At 40.7% G+C, this 16,561-nt stretch overlaps 1 protein-coding gene across 1 annotated transcript; it reads left to right on the plus strand.

Moving 5' to 3' along the window:
- The first annotated feature begins 206 nt into the window (after nt 1-206).
- Nucleotides 207-15,601, plus strand: vps41 (VPS41 subunit of HOPS complex). The gene is made up of 28 exons (XM_076080755.1): nt 207-408; nt 773-811; nt 3,888-3,995; nt 5,385-5,462; nt 6,359-6,433; nt 7,342-7,404; nt 8,086-8,151; nt 9,738-9,857; nt 9,942-10,088; nt 10,175-10,241; nt 10,455-10,552; nt 10,638-10,767; nt 10,902-11,017; nt 11,105-11,223; nt 12,036-12,117; nt 12,226-12,318; nt 12,417-12,544; nt 12,800-12,944; nt 13,030-13,071; nt 13,161-13,211; nt 13,295-13,432; nt 13,515-13,569; nt 13,657-13,797; nt 13,900-14,036; nt 14,246-14,345; nt 14,430-14,474; nt 14,565-14,644; nt 15,271-15,601. Exons 1-28 carry the CDS (start codon nt 388-390, stop codon nt 15,349-15,351), a joined length of 2,565 nt encoding a protein of 854 aa, XP_075936870.1. The 5' UTR covers nt 207-387; the 3' UTR covers nt 15,352-15,601.
- The last annotated feature ends 960 nt before the right edge of the window (nt 15,602-16,561 follow it).

Raw genomic sequence — 16,561 nt, forward strand, 5'->3', positions numbered from 1 at the left:
TCTCAAATATGAACAGAAGTGAATAAACAAAGTTAATACCGAGCATAAAGTACTTATAAAAGCAGAAAAGCTTTCGACAAATATAAATACCACGTTAAAAAGGCCTCACCTGTTGTTAATTGGTGTCACCTCCTCCTCTTCCGACGGTCTGGCGGCTGTCTCTGCTAGAACGACTCCAATACCCAGAATGCTTAGCGGCGTTGTTTCTGTCATGTGATTGAACTCATGACAGAGGAAGCAGGCTTCGACAACAAACATCACTTTGCTGTATTGTGGATATTTTTGCAATGAGGCTAAAACAACTGCGATATTGTGGCCCTTCAACATGTACTCTCTGAAAACATTTTGAAATATTATCACGACTCTGCTCGGATACAGATAATAACAATGGCGGATGTGGAGGAGCAGGTAAGCACGGCATGCTAACGGCTAACTGGCTAATGTTGTTTTCCGTGTAAGCATCAAAATGAATGAAAATTGTGAATCCGTGAATTCTGTCTGTGGCCTGTTGATTTGATTTAGCTTGTTGTGTTTCTGTCTCTGTGGCACAGAAAGCTTAAATATATGATTTGATGGTAGCTTTACATTGATTTCTATGAAAGTAGAACATTAGCTGCATTGCCCTGCCTACTTTCTGCAGCCTATATTTGAGTTAAATCATATTATAATGCTCTGTCATCATAAATGTACTACTGTATGCGTCGGTGCTGTAATATAGTAATATTTGTAATGACAAATTGTTCAAATCCATTCAAAATATCCCTTCATTCAGGACAGAAAACAAAGTGAGGAATTCACAGATGAGTCTGAGGTAAGAAACATCCCTTCGTGCTGCCTTTTCTTTCTCCTGCAGAGGTAGCTTCTTCCTGAGAGGAAGTGTATAAAGAGGTTAAAGGGGAACACAATTACACCTGGAAATGTCGTGCAGTTGCACCAGTATGTCAGTGTAATAATGCATCAAGAGCGGCATATTGTTGATGACAGGGGTGTGCATAGTTCTGTCAGGCATGGGTGATTGTTGAACTCCAGTAAAGCTCGCTGCCTCCTGAAAGGACTGTAATGCATAGCCAGCCTTTATCCGCCCAGCTTGATCCCGGAAGGATCGTTGTCAGATTTTGAGAGGTCTCAAACACTCATGAATTACAGATAGCTTTCCAGATCCATCAATGTTACGACTGAGCTCCGGCATGTTACGGTACACTTGTGCTTCTGAGAATCACAGGTAGGCTAAATAAAATATAGCTTTGTACATCCGTCTGGCAGGAAGGGGAAGAGTCTTTATATAGGAAGCAGATAATTGAATGAAATATCAGGGAAAGGCTCTCGGAGGGAAACTGTTAAGAGTGAGCGAAAGGAAAAGGGTAAAATACCAGGCGTGTACAAAGAAAGAGCTCCTACAAACGGTGCTCAGTGTGTTCAATACTGTGCGAGACGAACACTAACAGGGTCAGCAAGCAGCTGATTGTTTACTTAGAATACTGCAAATTAATAAAACTTGGCGTCTTGCTATACTGCTGTTAGCTGGTTGACAGCAGGCTCAATGGATGAAGGAAGTGAGGAAATGAGCAGGATAACAACTTGATTTTGAAAGTAAAAGACATGCTCTTCATCACCTTTTGTAATCTGGCCGGACTAGTTTGATTTGTTGTGATGTAATAGAAGCAATAAGCCTGGCTGTAAGTGTTTTTGATTGGTGTTGGTTTGATGCCTCATGTAGTCAAGGAAATAGGGATCATTTTAACTCTCCTCTCCTGTCTCCTCCCTAAAGCACTGAAGGCACTCCTGTTTAGCCTTAATGCACATTTCTAACTAATGTACTTCAGCCTATTTTGTCTTAACTGCTAATAGACAAAGAATATGGCAGAAATGGTTAAAAAACAAAGGTAGCTGTTAAAACAAATGGCAAGTTTTATGATATTTAGTCACAAAATATGCTTTTATCTAATAACTTTTGTCATAAAAAGCACAAAAGACAGGTGGGCAAACTAAAGACAATAACAACAAAGTGTCTTAAGTGTGTTGAACTACTTCAATGAGATCACCGTCTAACACGTCTCCCCAGCATCTCTCATCGGTGTTTCTACGGGATGAGATCAGGTGACCGTGTTCAGGTTTCTCTACTCATTTATTCAGGTTTGCCCTATTATTCGTCACCCATCTGTACATTGTGTTTAAGGTGCAGGATGGTCTTCAGTGTGTATAAATGAAAGCTGGTATCCTTATTGTAGTCGGTATGTTTCAGCCTTAACTGTCAAGAGGCAAAGAATACGCCCAAAACGGTTTCAGCACAAAGGCCAGCTCAGTGGTCGACGAAACGAAAGGAAGCTTCCAAGAGACAGCAGAAGTTTGAAAATGGGTAGTTTCTCTCTGGGGCTAAAGTTAGCTTTTGTTGTTTGATACACCTTTTGAAACCCGTGACAAATGCTCCCGCACCAGAAATCTCACAACCAGAATACAAAGGAAATAGCCTCGATATGGCGTTGTTGAGTGGGAAAGGATTGTTTTTGAAAATGACATTTTTTCCACGCTATTGTCCCCCACCTCCAACCCAGTAGCACATAATGGCAGACACTGTTTTGAGTTGATGCACCCTCTGGGCAGCCACAGACTGTGCAGCATTGGTTATAAACTGAATTATGAGTAATATTCAGGCTGTGACTGGCTGCAAGTGTTGGGAAGTGTAGCACGGTAGAATACCTTAAGTTCGCTTTATGAAATGACTGGATTCATGTTTGTCACTGGGGATGAACGGTCTCGTGAAAACACGGCTTTATGCCGCATTTCACGCAGTATAATGGAAATGTGTTTGTGCATACATCTCCTGATGCACACATGCGAGACATATGAATGTCTTGGAAGAGGCCAGAATAGACGTAGGATTGACCGTTCGTCCTGCCGGGTTCAGTGTCTTGCTCAGTGACACTGTGGCAGTGACGGTGGGCACTGTGGATGTGAAACCATCCCAAAATATGTTAGTTACATGTCAACTGTTTTACAGTAGTATTATACTGCATGTTCGCATATGCAGTATAAATAAATATTGATTTTTCAAGCACATGTTCTGTTCTAACAGTCTGTTCTGTTCTATTATCTGCCTTTAACTACTTAGTCATTATATCCAGATCACTGATGATCATTTTTTTAAATCTCATTGTGTAAATATTTTAGTAAAAGCCTCAAGGGACTTTGCATTGTCAAGTTTTTATTTTACACTTGAGAAGAGTTTTGTCTTATTAACAGATGAACACAGTTATTTGCATTGAACATCATCACCTATTTAAGTAATTTAATGGGTTTTTGTATACATTTGATCCATTCAATGTTATGATATTAATATTATAAATACCCTGTGGAGTTTTCTTGCAAGCAAACAAAAGTTTATCTTTGACGTCTAACAAACACATTGAATGCATCTCCTTCTCCTTGCAGAGATTATAAATTGTTTACGTCCATGTTTCCTCCCTAGCTATCTTCTTGCCTGTGTTGATGCATTTCATGTTTTTTGGCGCGTTACCACCGGTCAGTCGGAGGAATAGTGCGAGTGTGTGGAAACTTAAAAACATTGCTCCTTAGCGCCACTAGTGGTCAAAAACTCTGCAGGGCACCTTTAAGTTGAGTTGACACATAAAATGTCATAAAGTCAACTCCACCTCTTTTATAACGTCTTCTGATTTGTTTCAAAATGTATCAGATTTAAGATTTTAAGCACAGGATTTAAGTAAATTGAGATGGACATTCTGTATATTTCAGTGTACTGCATGAAGGGTTTGTGGCTTTCAAAGAATATTGTGAACTACAGCATTTGTTTAGAGGACTCTGTGCTGTTGTAATGAATGCCTTTTTAAGAAAATATATATCATATAGTGACAGTGTACTCTGTCCACCAGGAGGAGGACAGCGAGGAGGAGCCCAAGCTGAAGTACGAGAGGCTCTCCAATGGGGTGACAGAAATCCTCCAGAAGGATGCAGCCAGCTGTATGACCGTCCATGACAAGGTAGGGCTGATAACCCACCACCCACGAGTCAAGTCCACCTCAGGTTTCACATTGTTTATGTGCACATCTGAGAGATGGCAGCCCATTCTTTTCTCACCTTTCCCCTGCTTTTCCTCTCAGGGAGGTGCATCAGAAGACACCGGGCGCCATTGTCTTTCTCTTTTTATTCCCACTCTTACATATTTTGTCGCTCCTCTCCTCCATTTGTCCGACGTTAATTCTTTTTTTTTTTTTCTTTTTTTTTTTAAGCGCCCACTCTCGGCGAGATGGTTAATCGTTGTGGCACCGGCAGCACACATGCACGCCTGAGCAGAGCAAAAGTCATACCCAGTTACGTCTCCTCGCCTGATGTTTTATTAACCGCTATTGATTTTCATTTATTTATTCTTACTTTGAGGATTTGGTCCCCTCTTACTCAACCCTCAAAATAGCAACCGCGCCACGTCGCTGTTGCTGGAATTCTGAATTTGATCCGACTGTCTTTCTCTCTGGCATCTCTGTGCTTGTGTGCCATGCAGCTACCTGTGTGGTCACACAGCAGCCCCCACCGCCGCGGCAAACTCCCCGCACAACCTTAAAGCCACCGACGGCACATATTGCCTTATGTCGCCTCATATTTTAAGTGTCTGAATCGGAATTTCATTTGAACAATTCCGTTCTGATAAATCCCTTTTAAAAGTCGCTCCGCCTCACAAGGTTGAACCCTTTATTTATTTATTTCTGGTTATTTTATTTGGGGAGATTGCAGGGGCTCTGTCTGACATGCTCAGCTGTGCCTGTAAATATAAGCATTTCATTATAGACTGCACTGAAGCATGGTGGACTCGCCGCACATCCACATGCTGGTCTAGAAGGGAGGGGGATTAGGAGGAGGCCACGGAGCTGGGGCTGGGGTGGAAGAACACACACTTAATCTAATGCCAAAAGCCCCCAGTTTCTATAATTTTTTTTGTCCCAGTGGACTCACGTACACACACACACACACACACACACACACGTGCACTTTTGCTGAAGCACAAAACACAGAAAGCAGTTGCTGCTCAGTAGAAATAATAGCTCTTTGCTGGGCAAGGAGGTGTTTGGCTTGCACGGGAAGAAGTCAGATGTACAGCGCATTTATTATGCTTAAGCATTTTAATTTGAGGAGAAAAAATGCCATTTCACACTGTATGCTTTAATAAATAGGGCTTTTCCACCTCCTGCAATTTCACAGTTTTGCCTCCAAGCCCACCCAATCCCCACGCTGCTCATGTCGCTCCAGCTCCAGGAAGTGTGTTTTTTTTTGTTTTTTGTATCCTTCCACAGCCTTTTTTTCTAAAGTCTTGAATATGTTTCATGTGTCCTCTTTCTCATTCTGGTTTGATTTACATTGCATTTGTCCCTTTCCAGTTTCTTGCACTAGGGACCCATTTTGGAAAAGTCTACCTGCTGGACATCCAAGGAAATGTAACGCAGAAGTTTGAAATTGTGAGTACATTCAAATCCTCAAGTATATAGTAATAAAATGCATTAGCCACGCTAAAGACGAATGCTAATATTGCAAATTATATGATATATTATCAATATTAATTAATATTATTAACACTAAATAATATCAATTTCCTGACTTTTCCTCTAGCGCCATATTGGATTTATAACCAGCTGTGATCTCTCGTAGCATATCGGATTCAGGCCCACTGTTTAACTTCACCCACACAGTTCTGCTCACTTGATCTGAAAGGGAATGACTTCTGAACAATACTGAACATTTGCGAGTCAAAAACATTCGGTAATCATGGCTGATTTGACTGCAGTGTCCCTGCTGAGCACATTGATTCAAGTGCTGCTCACCCGAGGAACCTGTTGGCCAGTTATCAGTCAGTGTTTCACTGGACAGAAAAGGCGCAGCTGAGTTCTGGCCGATGGATTTGTGTAGTTTCAAAATAAAGCGGTCGTAATTCAGTGAAAAGCAGAAACGTATTTAATATGAATACCAAATACCCATAATGCACTGGAGAAATAAAGCAAAATACTTGATCTCCTTTAGTCTACACAGTCAACCTTTTAGGTTTTTAAGTAACATTTGCTATAATTTATGCCACTTAGTTGATCCTTTTATCTAAAGAGCCCTATAGTGTCATGAATGTGTAAACTTTAAGAGCGTCAGCAGTGAATTTGGACCCCCTAACCTTCACAGTGTTAATGCCACGCTCTGTGCATTGACACATATGGGACTGTGCATCCATTACGTAGTCAAATCTTCTTTCTTTTTTTTTGCCTCTTTCTGCCATTTCACTTAATGGGATAAAATGTCAGCCAGCAACATTTGGCCGGCCGCAAAGATATTCACACCCGCCGATGCCGATGATATTGTGTCTCCGCAGAGCTCAGTGAAGATCAACCAGATCAGTCTGGATGAAAGTGGAGAGCATGTGGGCATCTGCTCCGAGGATGGGAAGGTGAGTGAAATCTGTTTTTCATCTTTCATAATTCATCCTCGGATTCATATAAATCTCTTCTTATCAGGGTTAAACTTGACGCTAATGATGTGGAACTTGAGGAGTGCATTTTTACCTCCACAGTCAGAGCATTAACCTGAAGTTTTTATCTTTACCATATATATGCACGTATTTTTTTCATGATGCAGGAATTTATAAAAAGCTTGTACCTATTTTGACTAGAAGGGGAAAGGATTGCACTCCGTTGAGCTGTCAGTCAGCCATCAGCCGTCTATGGATACCCTCTCCATGTTCTCCACCTTGCTGTTATCTTGTCTCTTCTCATCATTACCACCATACTTCATGGATTTCACAGTCAAGATATGCTCTCTGATATCACCCTCCCCTTACTCCTAGCACTCCGGTGGCAAAAAACAAGATCTTGTCGCACAAAAAAAAAAAAGTGGAGCACACAATTAAAATCAATGCTGCAGCAATTGTTCGCCCTCAACCAATTCAGTTGGCTGTTAATCCTTTTAAAATCTAACTTAATCCTTAATCGCTGGTGCGGTTCGCAAAATGAGATTGCATCAGAGTTTTATATTATTCCTCTACTTTAAAAAAAAAATAACGTCCCCTTTTTTTGGGGCCTCAGATGAGGAGAAACTGGGTGTCGTGTACTCTAATGGTACATTAGGGTTTGTTGTAGCCAACTGAGGCTGTGGTCGGGTTTTTAAGCCCTGCGGGGCGCAAAGAATCAACTTGTCCACTAATTGGTGACCCAGCGGAGAAGTAGAGCGCCAATCAAAGTCTTTTCTGACCACAATTCCCCCCGCTGGCCTCGGATAGTTGCAGAGGCAGCAATTAAAGGAGAAATTTTGAGTTATTCACCTTTTGCTTTCCGTTCTCCCGTCTCGTCTCTGTTTCAGGTTCAAGTGTTCGGTCTCTATACAAGAGAGGGCTTCCACGAGAACTTTGACCATCCCATCAAAGTGAGTTGTTATCACATTTTCTGAAAACTTGAAGGAACGCTTCACCCACAAAATGATCATCGTTGAATTCTTTTAAGAAAACTTAGTTTTCCTCAAACTCCTCCGTGGTGAACGAAGAATCAAAAAACAGAGAAATGTCTTGATGAATTTAAGTGAGTGACGGCCGTGTTTAACGTAAACACTTTATCAAAATATCAGTTTAAAAACCCGCTCACACAACTGGTGCAGAATAATCCAAGTCTCATTTATCCGGTCTTCTGCTCACTACTTCACAAACGCATGCATCTTTGCTTAAACTTCACTATTTGAAACACTTCACACAGATGAGTAGCGCGTCTCCGCAAGCGTGAAACTGTCGAAGTGTTTTAGATAGTTGATTTCAGTGTAGATGTTTGTGTTTTGCTGTTGTTATATGCAGCTCCTCCCCCCCCCCCCATTTACTTGAATTCATCAAGACTGTTCCCCGTTTTTTGGCCGTGGAGGCATGCAAGAGGAACAAAGTTCTTCTTCAAGGATTCAAGGTAACACAGGGTGATTCATTGATAAACAAATGGTCATTTTGTGGGTACTCCTTTAAGTGTCTTACTATGCATCTGTTGCTACAGCATTACCTGCATATAACACAACAGAAAATCACATGTCTGACACTCTATAATCTGTCACTCCTGTATTGTTTTGCAGGTTGTTGCGTTACATCCTCAGTTCAGCAGATCAAACTACAAACAGTTTGTCACTGGGGGCAACAAGGTAGGCTTGAGTGGTATTTTCCCGTGCAGTCATTATGTACAGTTTTTGCCATTTCCTGCCACAATAATCCATCCCGATTGTGTCCGGGGCGAAACCGAAACCAGCAAACCTTCTCACTTTGGCTCGACTGACGGCGACGCACAGGCCTTTGTCTGCTGTGAAAGGCTCTTAGTTTTCTGTCTCCTTGCTGGAGTGCTCTCGGGAGAGCTGCCCATTTTCACAAAGTGCTGTTCGCTCAACAGTGTTTGAAAGGCGATGCTTCACAAGCACGGCAAGTAGATGTGATTATCAAGAGGGTACATAGCCTTATGATTTCCGGGACGCGTTCGGGGATCTCCATCCTAAAAGTCGTCTCTGGAAGGTATGCCACTGCGGAAGGTGAAAACTATCTCAGACATTAGATTTGTTATTTTGTTTTTCGCGGAGGTAAAACCACCGAGCTATTACCACACGCCAATTACTGTACACACAACTATAAACTGCTCGGATGTAGCGTCATTCCAAAACAACCCATAAATAAAGTACACTGACATTTATACAACAGGGGTGAGGAAAAACAACTTTATTTTACGAAACCCCATTGTTAGTGTTACTTTGCCATTTTCTTTCAATTGCCGCTGATTCCTCTCAGTTCCAAGTCGTGAAGGCCTCCACAATGTGCCTGTGATGAAAATCAATAAGCCTCAACGGGAGCCACATCCTGTCAAAGGAAATTCAATTTTGTCTCCGCAGTTCTTTTGTCATATCATCTCTTTGTAGAGCAAACTGTTTATTAACACAGCCCAACTGCTGAATTAAAGAGCCTGTACAACCTTCTCCCAGGCATCCTTGGTAATGTTATGCACATTTAGCGGTTTATATAGTAAGGACAGTAACAATGCAGGGAATGTGAATGACAGGCTTTGTCCTCGACGGCTTGTACAATACAAGGCCCGAGCACGAAACTGCAGTTGATGGAGTAGCCCAGCGGCCGCCTTGATACCACAATGCATTGTGGTTAAAAAAAAAAAACACTCTCGCTGAGCTTCCACACCTTTGCGAGACGGTAGATATACATTTGTGTTTAAACACTTGTTTCTATACTTGTATACAATAAATGGTGCGTGTCCTCAAGAAGCCTCGACGATCATGATTGGAGGAAGAAGGATGTATGAAGTCATGCTTGTACTGCTTTCAACCCTTTTCTTTATGGCCTTCACACCATCTTCTACTTGCCAATTACATCGACCATGTGAAACTGTAAAACGACTTCTTCCACCACTGAATGTGAAGCTAATGTGAAGCTTTCTCACTTAGACGGAGACTAATGAGCAATCTGTCTTCATTGTCTTTGTGCCTAAATGCCCTGAAGTGGAATCAAGATCTTCAAACGAGGACTAAAATACGTTTTCTACGTCATCATTTGCAGGCCGAATTAGAAAGTTGCCTACAGTTTGGGTTAAATCTAGAAGGGTGTTTCACTCTGTCATCCGACACAGCTGCTGTGTAATGTTCTGTTCATCTGCTGCCCTCTGTAGGCCGGGCTGCACGACTGCAAACCGCGTGGTATTAAATAGTATTAAATGTGCTCCTGTGGTCTTTCTCAGCTGCTCCTGTATGAAAAAAACTGGTTGAATCGCTGGAAGATGTCTGTGCTACATGAAGGCGAGGGCTCCATCACTAATGTCCAGTGGAGAGCTAACCTCATCGCCTGGGCCAACAATGTGGTGAGTGATCGGTCACAGGCCTCAATAAACAATATAATACTGAATGTGTAAAATGTTTACGCGTGTTTGTTTTTTGTCTTTTAGGGAGTTAAAATCTATGATATCGGTACAAAGCAGCGGATCACTAACGTGCTGCGGGATAACATCAGTCTGAGGCCCGACATGTACCCCTGCAGCCTGTGTTGGAAGGACAACAGCACTCTTATTGTCGGCTGGGGCACTTCCATCAAGGTTTGCTGCTTTTCTATTTAAACTCATTACTGACACCAGCTGTTCCCGTGTTTCTGACTTTCTGTAATCTTCTTATATCTCCTCAGATTTGTGTTGCGAAAGAGAGAAATCCTACTGAAATGAGAGACCTGCCCAGCCGCTATGTGGAAATAGGTATAACATACACTTTATGGTGAACTTTATTTATAGACACACAAAGGCTGTTGACAACATAAAGCAAGAATAAAAGTAGATAACACCGGATTAAAATGTGGTGGTTAAAAGTGATAAGATAAAATAAAATACAGATCAATTAAATCCACTCTAATATGGTGTCTATCATATTGTCCTTAAGGCTATTTTGTTTGGTGTCTTTTTTTCAAACAGTTTCTGCATTTGAGACCGAGTTCTTCATCAGTGGTCTGGCCCCACTGGCAGATCAGCTCGTCACCTTGTACTTTGTGAAGGAGAACTCTGATCACATGGTGAATATACTTACATCATATATATATATATATATATATATTTATTTTAAAGAGGCTAATATGGTGTATTTGTTTGTGTGTTCAGGATGAGGAGTTTCGTGCGCGGCCTCGTCTCGACATCATCCAGCCTCTCCCTGAGAGCTGCGAGGAGATCTCTTCGGACGCGCTGACCGTGCGCAACTTCCAAGACAACGAGTGCAGAGACTACCGCCTCGGTGAGACCATAAAAACAGCCCTCAGAGAAATGTCACGCGGCCTTTTACTGCGCCCTGATTTCATTATGCCTCGACCATCAAATGTCAGCTCTAATGCGCAATACACAGAGGCATAAATGTATTTTCATTAACAGAGCATTCTGAGGGAGAGTCGCTCTTCTACATCATCAGTCCCAAAGACATCGTCGTGGCCAAGGAGCGGGACCAGGATGACCATATCGATTGGCTGCTTGAAAAGAAGAAATATGAGGTCTGCGTGGTTGAATTTTATGAATGTTGCAAAAGGTTACGGTCTACGATTATATAGTTTTGACTGCGTGTCCTGTTGCTGTGACAGGAGGCGCTGATGGCTGCAGAGATCAGCTTCAAAAACATCAAGAGACACGACGTTCAGAAGATTGGGATGGCTTACATCAATCACTTAGTGGAGAAAGGAGACTATGACAGTGCTGCGAGGTAGGTTTAACTTCTGCAGCTATACAGTCAGGTAATCCTTTTGATAAATCGTACAGTGAGTGAGATATTTGGAAAAACTGTCTTTTTTTACATCTCCAGAGTCTTCATTACAGAAAATATTTTAAGCGTTAAGCAGAATGTTTCACTTTATTTGTAATTGTAGAAAGAGGGAACACCCTTAGACATGATCCAACACTAAGCACAAAGACTATATAGTTTATTCACTGTATTTTTATTTAGATTTATTTTATATAATCATTATTTTTCCAGGATATTCCCAATGAAATTTAAAATCTCTTTTAAAAGAGAGTCCTGGCCAAAATAACAGCATGAAAGTTTCACATAAAAGCCCAAAAATCTTAAAACAAAAGTCAAAACCAATGAATTAGCAGTGTTGTTCAGTAACAGGACATGTACATCCAATGTTGAAATAATCCCTAATCCTGTTTTTACAATCTTCCATGCTTATAAATTAATCTAGTCTTGACAAAAACTTTAAAAGCGCTTTCATCCAAGAGGTGCAATGATGTGTGCAGAAACCCGAATCTGGGACAAATCGTATCGCAGAATTGTGCACTAAACCTAAACACAGAAGATGAATTTGCATGCATGTATAAAATATCATCATTATTAATTGTTGATAAAAGTTTGAACAGAAGGAAAAACAGCATTTCTTTCTTTAATAGAAACCCTATTTTCAGTTTTTGTCATGTATAACATTCCTTATTCATTAACTCTGCCACTGCGAACAAAGTCACAAACCAGAATGTTCTTGTTTCATCTAAATTATTCACGCGATTCTTCTTATTCAGGAAGTGTCAGAAGGTTCTTGGAAAAAACATGGAACTATGGGAAAATGAAGTGTACCGGTTCAAGACCATCGGACAGTTGAAGGTAGGAATTTCTGATCGTTAATATAACTTAATTACTGAAGTGTTTGTGTTCATGAATCGATTATGAAATGTGATGCATGTTTTGTGCTCCACCTCTCTCCATTTTCAGGCCATCAGTCAGTATTTGCCCAGAGGGGATCTGCGTCTCAGACCGGCCATCTATGAAATGATCCTGCATGAATTTCTCAAAACTGACTATGAGGTACTTTGTCCCTGAATAGTCCGGACGTCCTGTACAGTTAATCCACTGGTTGATCGTCAGATTAATGCTTTGTCCCTCCTCCTTTGCTGTCCACAAAGGGTTTTGCCACACTGATCCGGGAATGGCCTGGAGAGCTTTATAACAACATGGCCATCGTTCAGGCAGTCAACGACCACCTGAAGAGGGACCCCACCAACAGAACGCTGCTCACCACGCTGGCTGAACTGTAAATGAGCTTAAGATGTGCATTCATTTACCAATTTAATAGATATTAAGGGACATATTCAAACACAAGTTTCTGTTTTTTAATATTAAAACAAAATGATGTGTATCTGTGTAAGCTTGGTTGGACAATATTTGTCTGCAAAGATGTATTCACTGAGGCGCCTGCAGGGTTGAAGGAGTAATGCTTTCAATGAATTAAAAATGACACAAAATCAAATCTTGTAAAGCAACCTGTTGAACCTCGATGCTGTTGCAGATACACGTACGACCAGCGGTACGACAGAGCCTTGGAAATCTACCTGAGACTGAGGCACAAAGATGTTTACCAGCTGATCCACAAACACAACCTTTTCTCCTCCATAGAGGACAAGATCGTACTCCTCATGGACTTCGACAAAGAGGTACAAGCCTGGTCGCAGACTGAACATTTTATTATCTTCACTTTCACATGTTTGAGTAATATATTCTCTAAATTGACGTTGGCAGAAAGCTGTTGACATGCTTCTCGACAATGAGGACAAGCTATCGGTGAGTGATCCTGGCTTCTCTCAGTATTTAATTAAGGATGCGATGAAACTCCGCAGCCCACTGATCCTGTTTCTCTTCTCTGCTAATAGGCAGACAGGGTGGTGGAAGAACTAGCGGACAGGCCCGAGCTTCTGCATGTGGTGAGTTGAGATAACTTTAAATACAATCATATTAACCCTCACAATTTAATCCAGAGCTGATTTGACTCATCTTTTCTCCACAGTATCTCCATAAACTGTTTAAGCGGGATCACCACAAAGGCCAAAAATACCACGAGAGACAGATTGTCCTGTATGCCGAATATGACCGTCCAAATCTCTTGCCTTTCCTGAGAGACAGCACACACTGCCCGCTTGAAAAGGTACAATTATTACATCCTACTGCGCATCCAAGTTTCCAGAAGCGACAAGAGATTAATTATGTCGTCTGCTCTTTTCTGTCAGGCTCTCGAGGTTTGTCAGCAGAGGAACTTTGTAGAGGAGACCGTCTTCCTGCTCAGTAAGTGTTATTTAATGTCCGTTTTCCTGCTTTACGGGTGTTTTTAAATGATTAAAAAGGAAACTAATCCAGCTTGTTGGCTCTCAGGCAGGATGGGAAACTGCAGACGCGCTCTGCAGATGATCATGGAGGAGCTGCAGGATGTGGACAAGGCCATCGAGTTTGCCAAAGAGCAGGACGATGCAGAGCTCTGGGAGGATCTCATCTCTTACTCTATTGATAAACCACGTACGATACAGTCTCCCATCGCCATTCTGTCTTTCTTTGTCATTCTCTTACTTTCATAATATTTCTTTGTCCCTGCTATTGTCCCTGCTATTGTCTCCCCAGCATTCATCACCGGCCTCCTTAATAACATCGGTACTCATGTGGATCCCATCCTGCTCATCCATCGCATTAAGGAGGGCATGGAAATCCCAAACCTCAGGGATTCACTTGTAAAAATCCTCCAGGATTACAATCTGCAAGTAAGTAAATAAAGTAAACTTCATTTATTTAGTCGTGTTGGGCCTACAGATGATTTAACAATAGTACAGCTATTAAAACGGTTATTCTCTACTAGTATAGCTAGAATTAATAAGAACATTTATGAATATTTATTTTATTTTTTACTCAGCCCGACTCTTCATCATGTTGTTTAACTTATTAAACCAGCGTTTGTTTTCTCGTTTCTCAGATTCTTCTGAGGGAAGGGTGTAAGAAGATCCTGGTGGCCGACTCCCTCTCGCTGCTCCAGAAGATGCACCGAACACAGATGAGAGGAGTCCGGGTCGACGGTGGGTGCACTTTCTTTTTTTTTGGTTCACGCAGAAGCAGTGGAGATCAAACCGTACTCATGCAAGTGTTGCTTTTCTTTTCAGAGGAGAACATTTGCGAATCGTGTCATGCTGCAATATTACCGTCAGGTGGGTTTTCTGTGGAGTTGTTTCCAAATATTTTACTGTTGTGTTTCATTTGAAAGCTATTCATTGCTAGTTGTTTTGCTTCACTGTCAGATATGGCCAAACCCTTCAGCGTGGTTGTGTTTCACTGCAGACACATGTTTCACAAGGAATGTTTACCATCTTCAGGAACAGTAAGCTACTTCAATTTCTATGTTTCTATTATTAACTTTTGAATCAGATGAAGTCAGCATTCGATATGGAGTCCCTCAAGGGTCAATTCTTGATCCACTGCTGTTTAATTTGATCCCACTTGGGTTCCTATATTCAGCAATACAACATTTCATATCACTCTATGGTGATGACACACTGTTATACATATACAGTATGTTTTCACTGCCCCAGTGAATGACTTCATCCAATGCATTGCTGATATCAAATATTGGATGGGGATGAGGGAAAAACTCTCAACTGCCCTGTCGGTAAAACCTCGTGAGCATGCCAAAATCTTGGGTGTGATTTTGGATGCTCATCTCCATATCTCCAAGACAGTTTTTTTTTATCATCTTAGAAGTATACGTATATAAAGTTAGATGCTTCCTGTCACAGTCAGAATCTAAGGTCTGTTACAACAGTGTCGTATGAAAAGCTTCACTTTAATCTGAGTCACTCTTTACACAACACTTCACATTATTTATTTAATTTGGTGTTGAGTTTTGCTTGCTTATCTTTCTCCGGGCATTGTTCTATTTTATGTTAGAATCTTGAACATTACTTGGCTATTCTATATTGAGACTCCTGCATCTTTTCCCTCTTTCAGATTCCTGGGGTGCAGTTTTGTAACATCTGCAGTGCAAAGAAGCGCGGGCCAGGAAGTGGAATCCTGGAGATGAAAAAATAAACCAGGATGTCTGCACTCACAATGTTATTATTGATGCCTTTACCTTCCCCCTGTTGCTTTCCATTTGCTGTCAGTGCATTGATCAATAATATCACCATCCCTCTGCCAAAATGCAAAACATATATATTGGATTGTCTCTGTATATTTAAATCCAACAACTATAAAGTGCTTTGCTTGTTTTGCTTGCCACTAATGTGATTTGGCGATGAAATACCTGCAACGTCTAAAAAAATAAAATCACATAAAAACGTTTTGTGGTTTGTGTCCGATAATCACGCAAGTTAATCAATCCCGAGGAGAAAAAAAAAAAAAAATGTATTCTTCAAAATTTAGTAATTGATATCAGACTTCTTCCTCAAATTACAGATATTACAGCATGATTTGGTGCACACAGACATATGAAACTAACCTCTGACCTGTTAAGAAGATGCCAAAAGCATGACTAATTTGTGGTATGATGTTTGATGCTCGTGAAATATACAGATGCGTTATTAGTTCTCCAAATATTTAATGGTTTTGTTCCTTCGATATTAACAGATGCTTTAAAGAAAACCACGACTGGGTGCACTAGAGCTGGTGATAGATAATTAAAGGAAAATGTACAAACTTAACACACAAACGGATGACTTCAGAGACCTGACATGCAGTGGTGGAAGTATTTAGAAATACTAGTGTATTAATACTCCCTGTAAGTGAAAGTCCTGCATTGAAACTCTTAAGTACAAAACTTTTAGCATCAAAATATATTTAAAGTACCAAAAGTAAAAGTACTCATTATGGCCTATTTCATAATATCACTGGATTATAATTATTGATGCACAAATGTGTTTTAATGTTGCAGGTGGTAAAGATGGCGCTCATTTTAATGAAGCTATATACTTGTGGGTAACTTAACCTACAATAATACATCTTAATCGATTAGCTGATTGATATTGTATATTAGTAATCTGAATCTGCACTCATTATAGCTATAAAATGGCTAAATGTAGCGGAGTAAAAAGTACAATATTTGCCTCTGAAGTGTAGTAGACGAAAGTACCATAAAATAAGAAATACTCAAGTAAAGTACAAGTGTATAAAATCGGTTAGCATTTTATATTTTTATTTCTTATAAATATATTCTACATGCAACTTTTGTTGACATTTTTTTGTCTACTACCCTAAATTCAGTCTATGTATTCCGCATGTTATTAACTTTTAACCCCAAAAC

Source organism: Anarhichas minor, unplaced genomic scaffold (genome assembly GCF_050575085.1).
Source record: "Anarhichas minor isolate MPS153535 unplaced genomic scaffold, ASM5057508v1 ptg000074l, whole genome shotgun sequence".
Taxonomy (NCBI): domain Eukaryota; kingdom Metazoa; phylum Chordata; class Actinopteri; order Perciformes; family Anarhichadidae; genus Anarhichas; species Anarhichas minor.

Bases quoted from the DNA above. Each gene is read 5' to 3' on its own strand.
- vps41 (XM_076080755.1), top strand. From the start codon at position 388: ATGGCGGATGTGGAGGAGCAG. The intron at 7,405-8,085 runs GTGAGTTGTTAT...ATTGTTTTGCAG, and splicing joins ACTTTGACCATCCCATCAAA to GTTGTTGCGTTACATCCTCA. The intron at 9,858-9,941 runs GTGAGTGATCGG...TTTGTCTTTTAG, and splicing joins TCGCCTGGGCCAACAATGTG to GGAGTTAAAATCTATGATAT.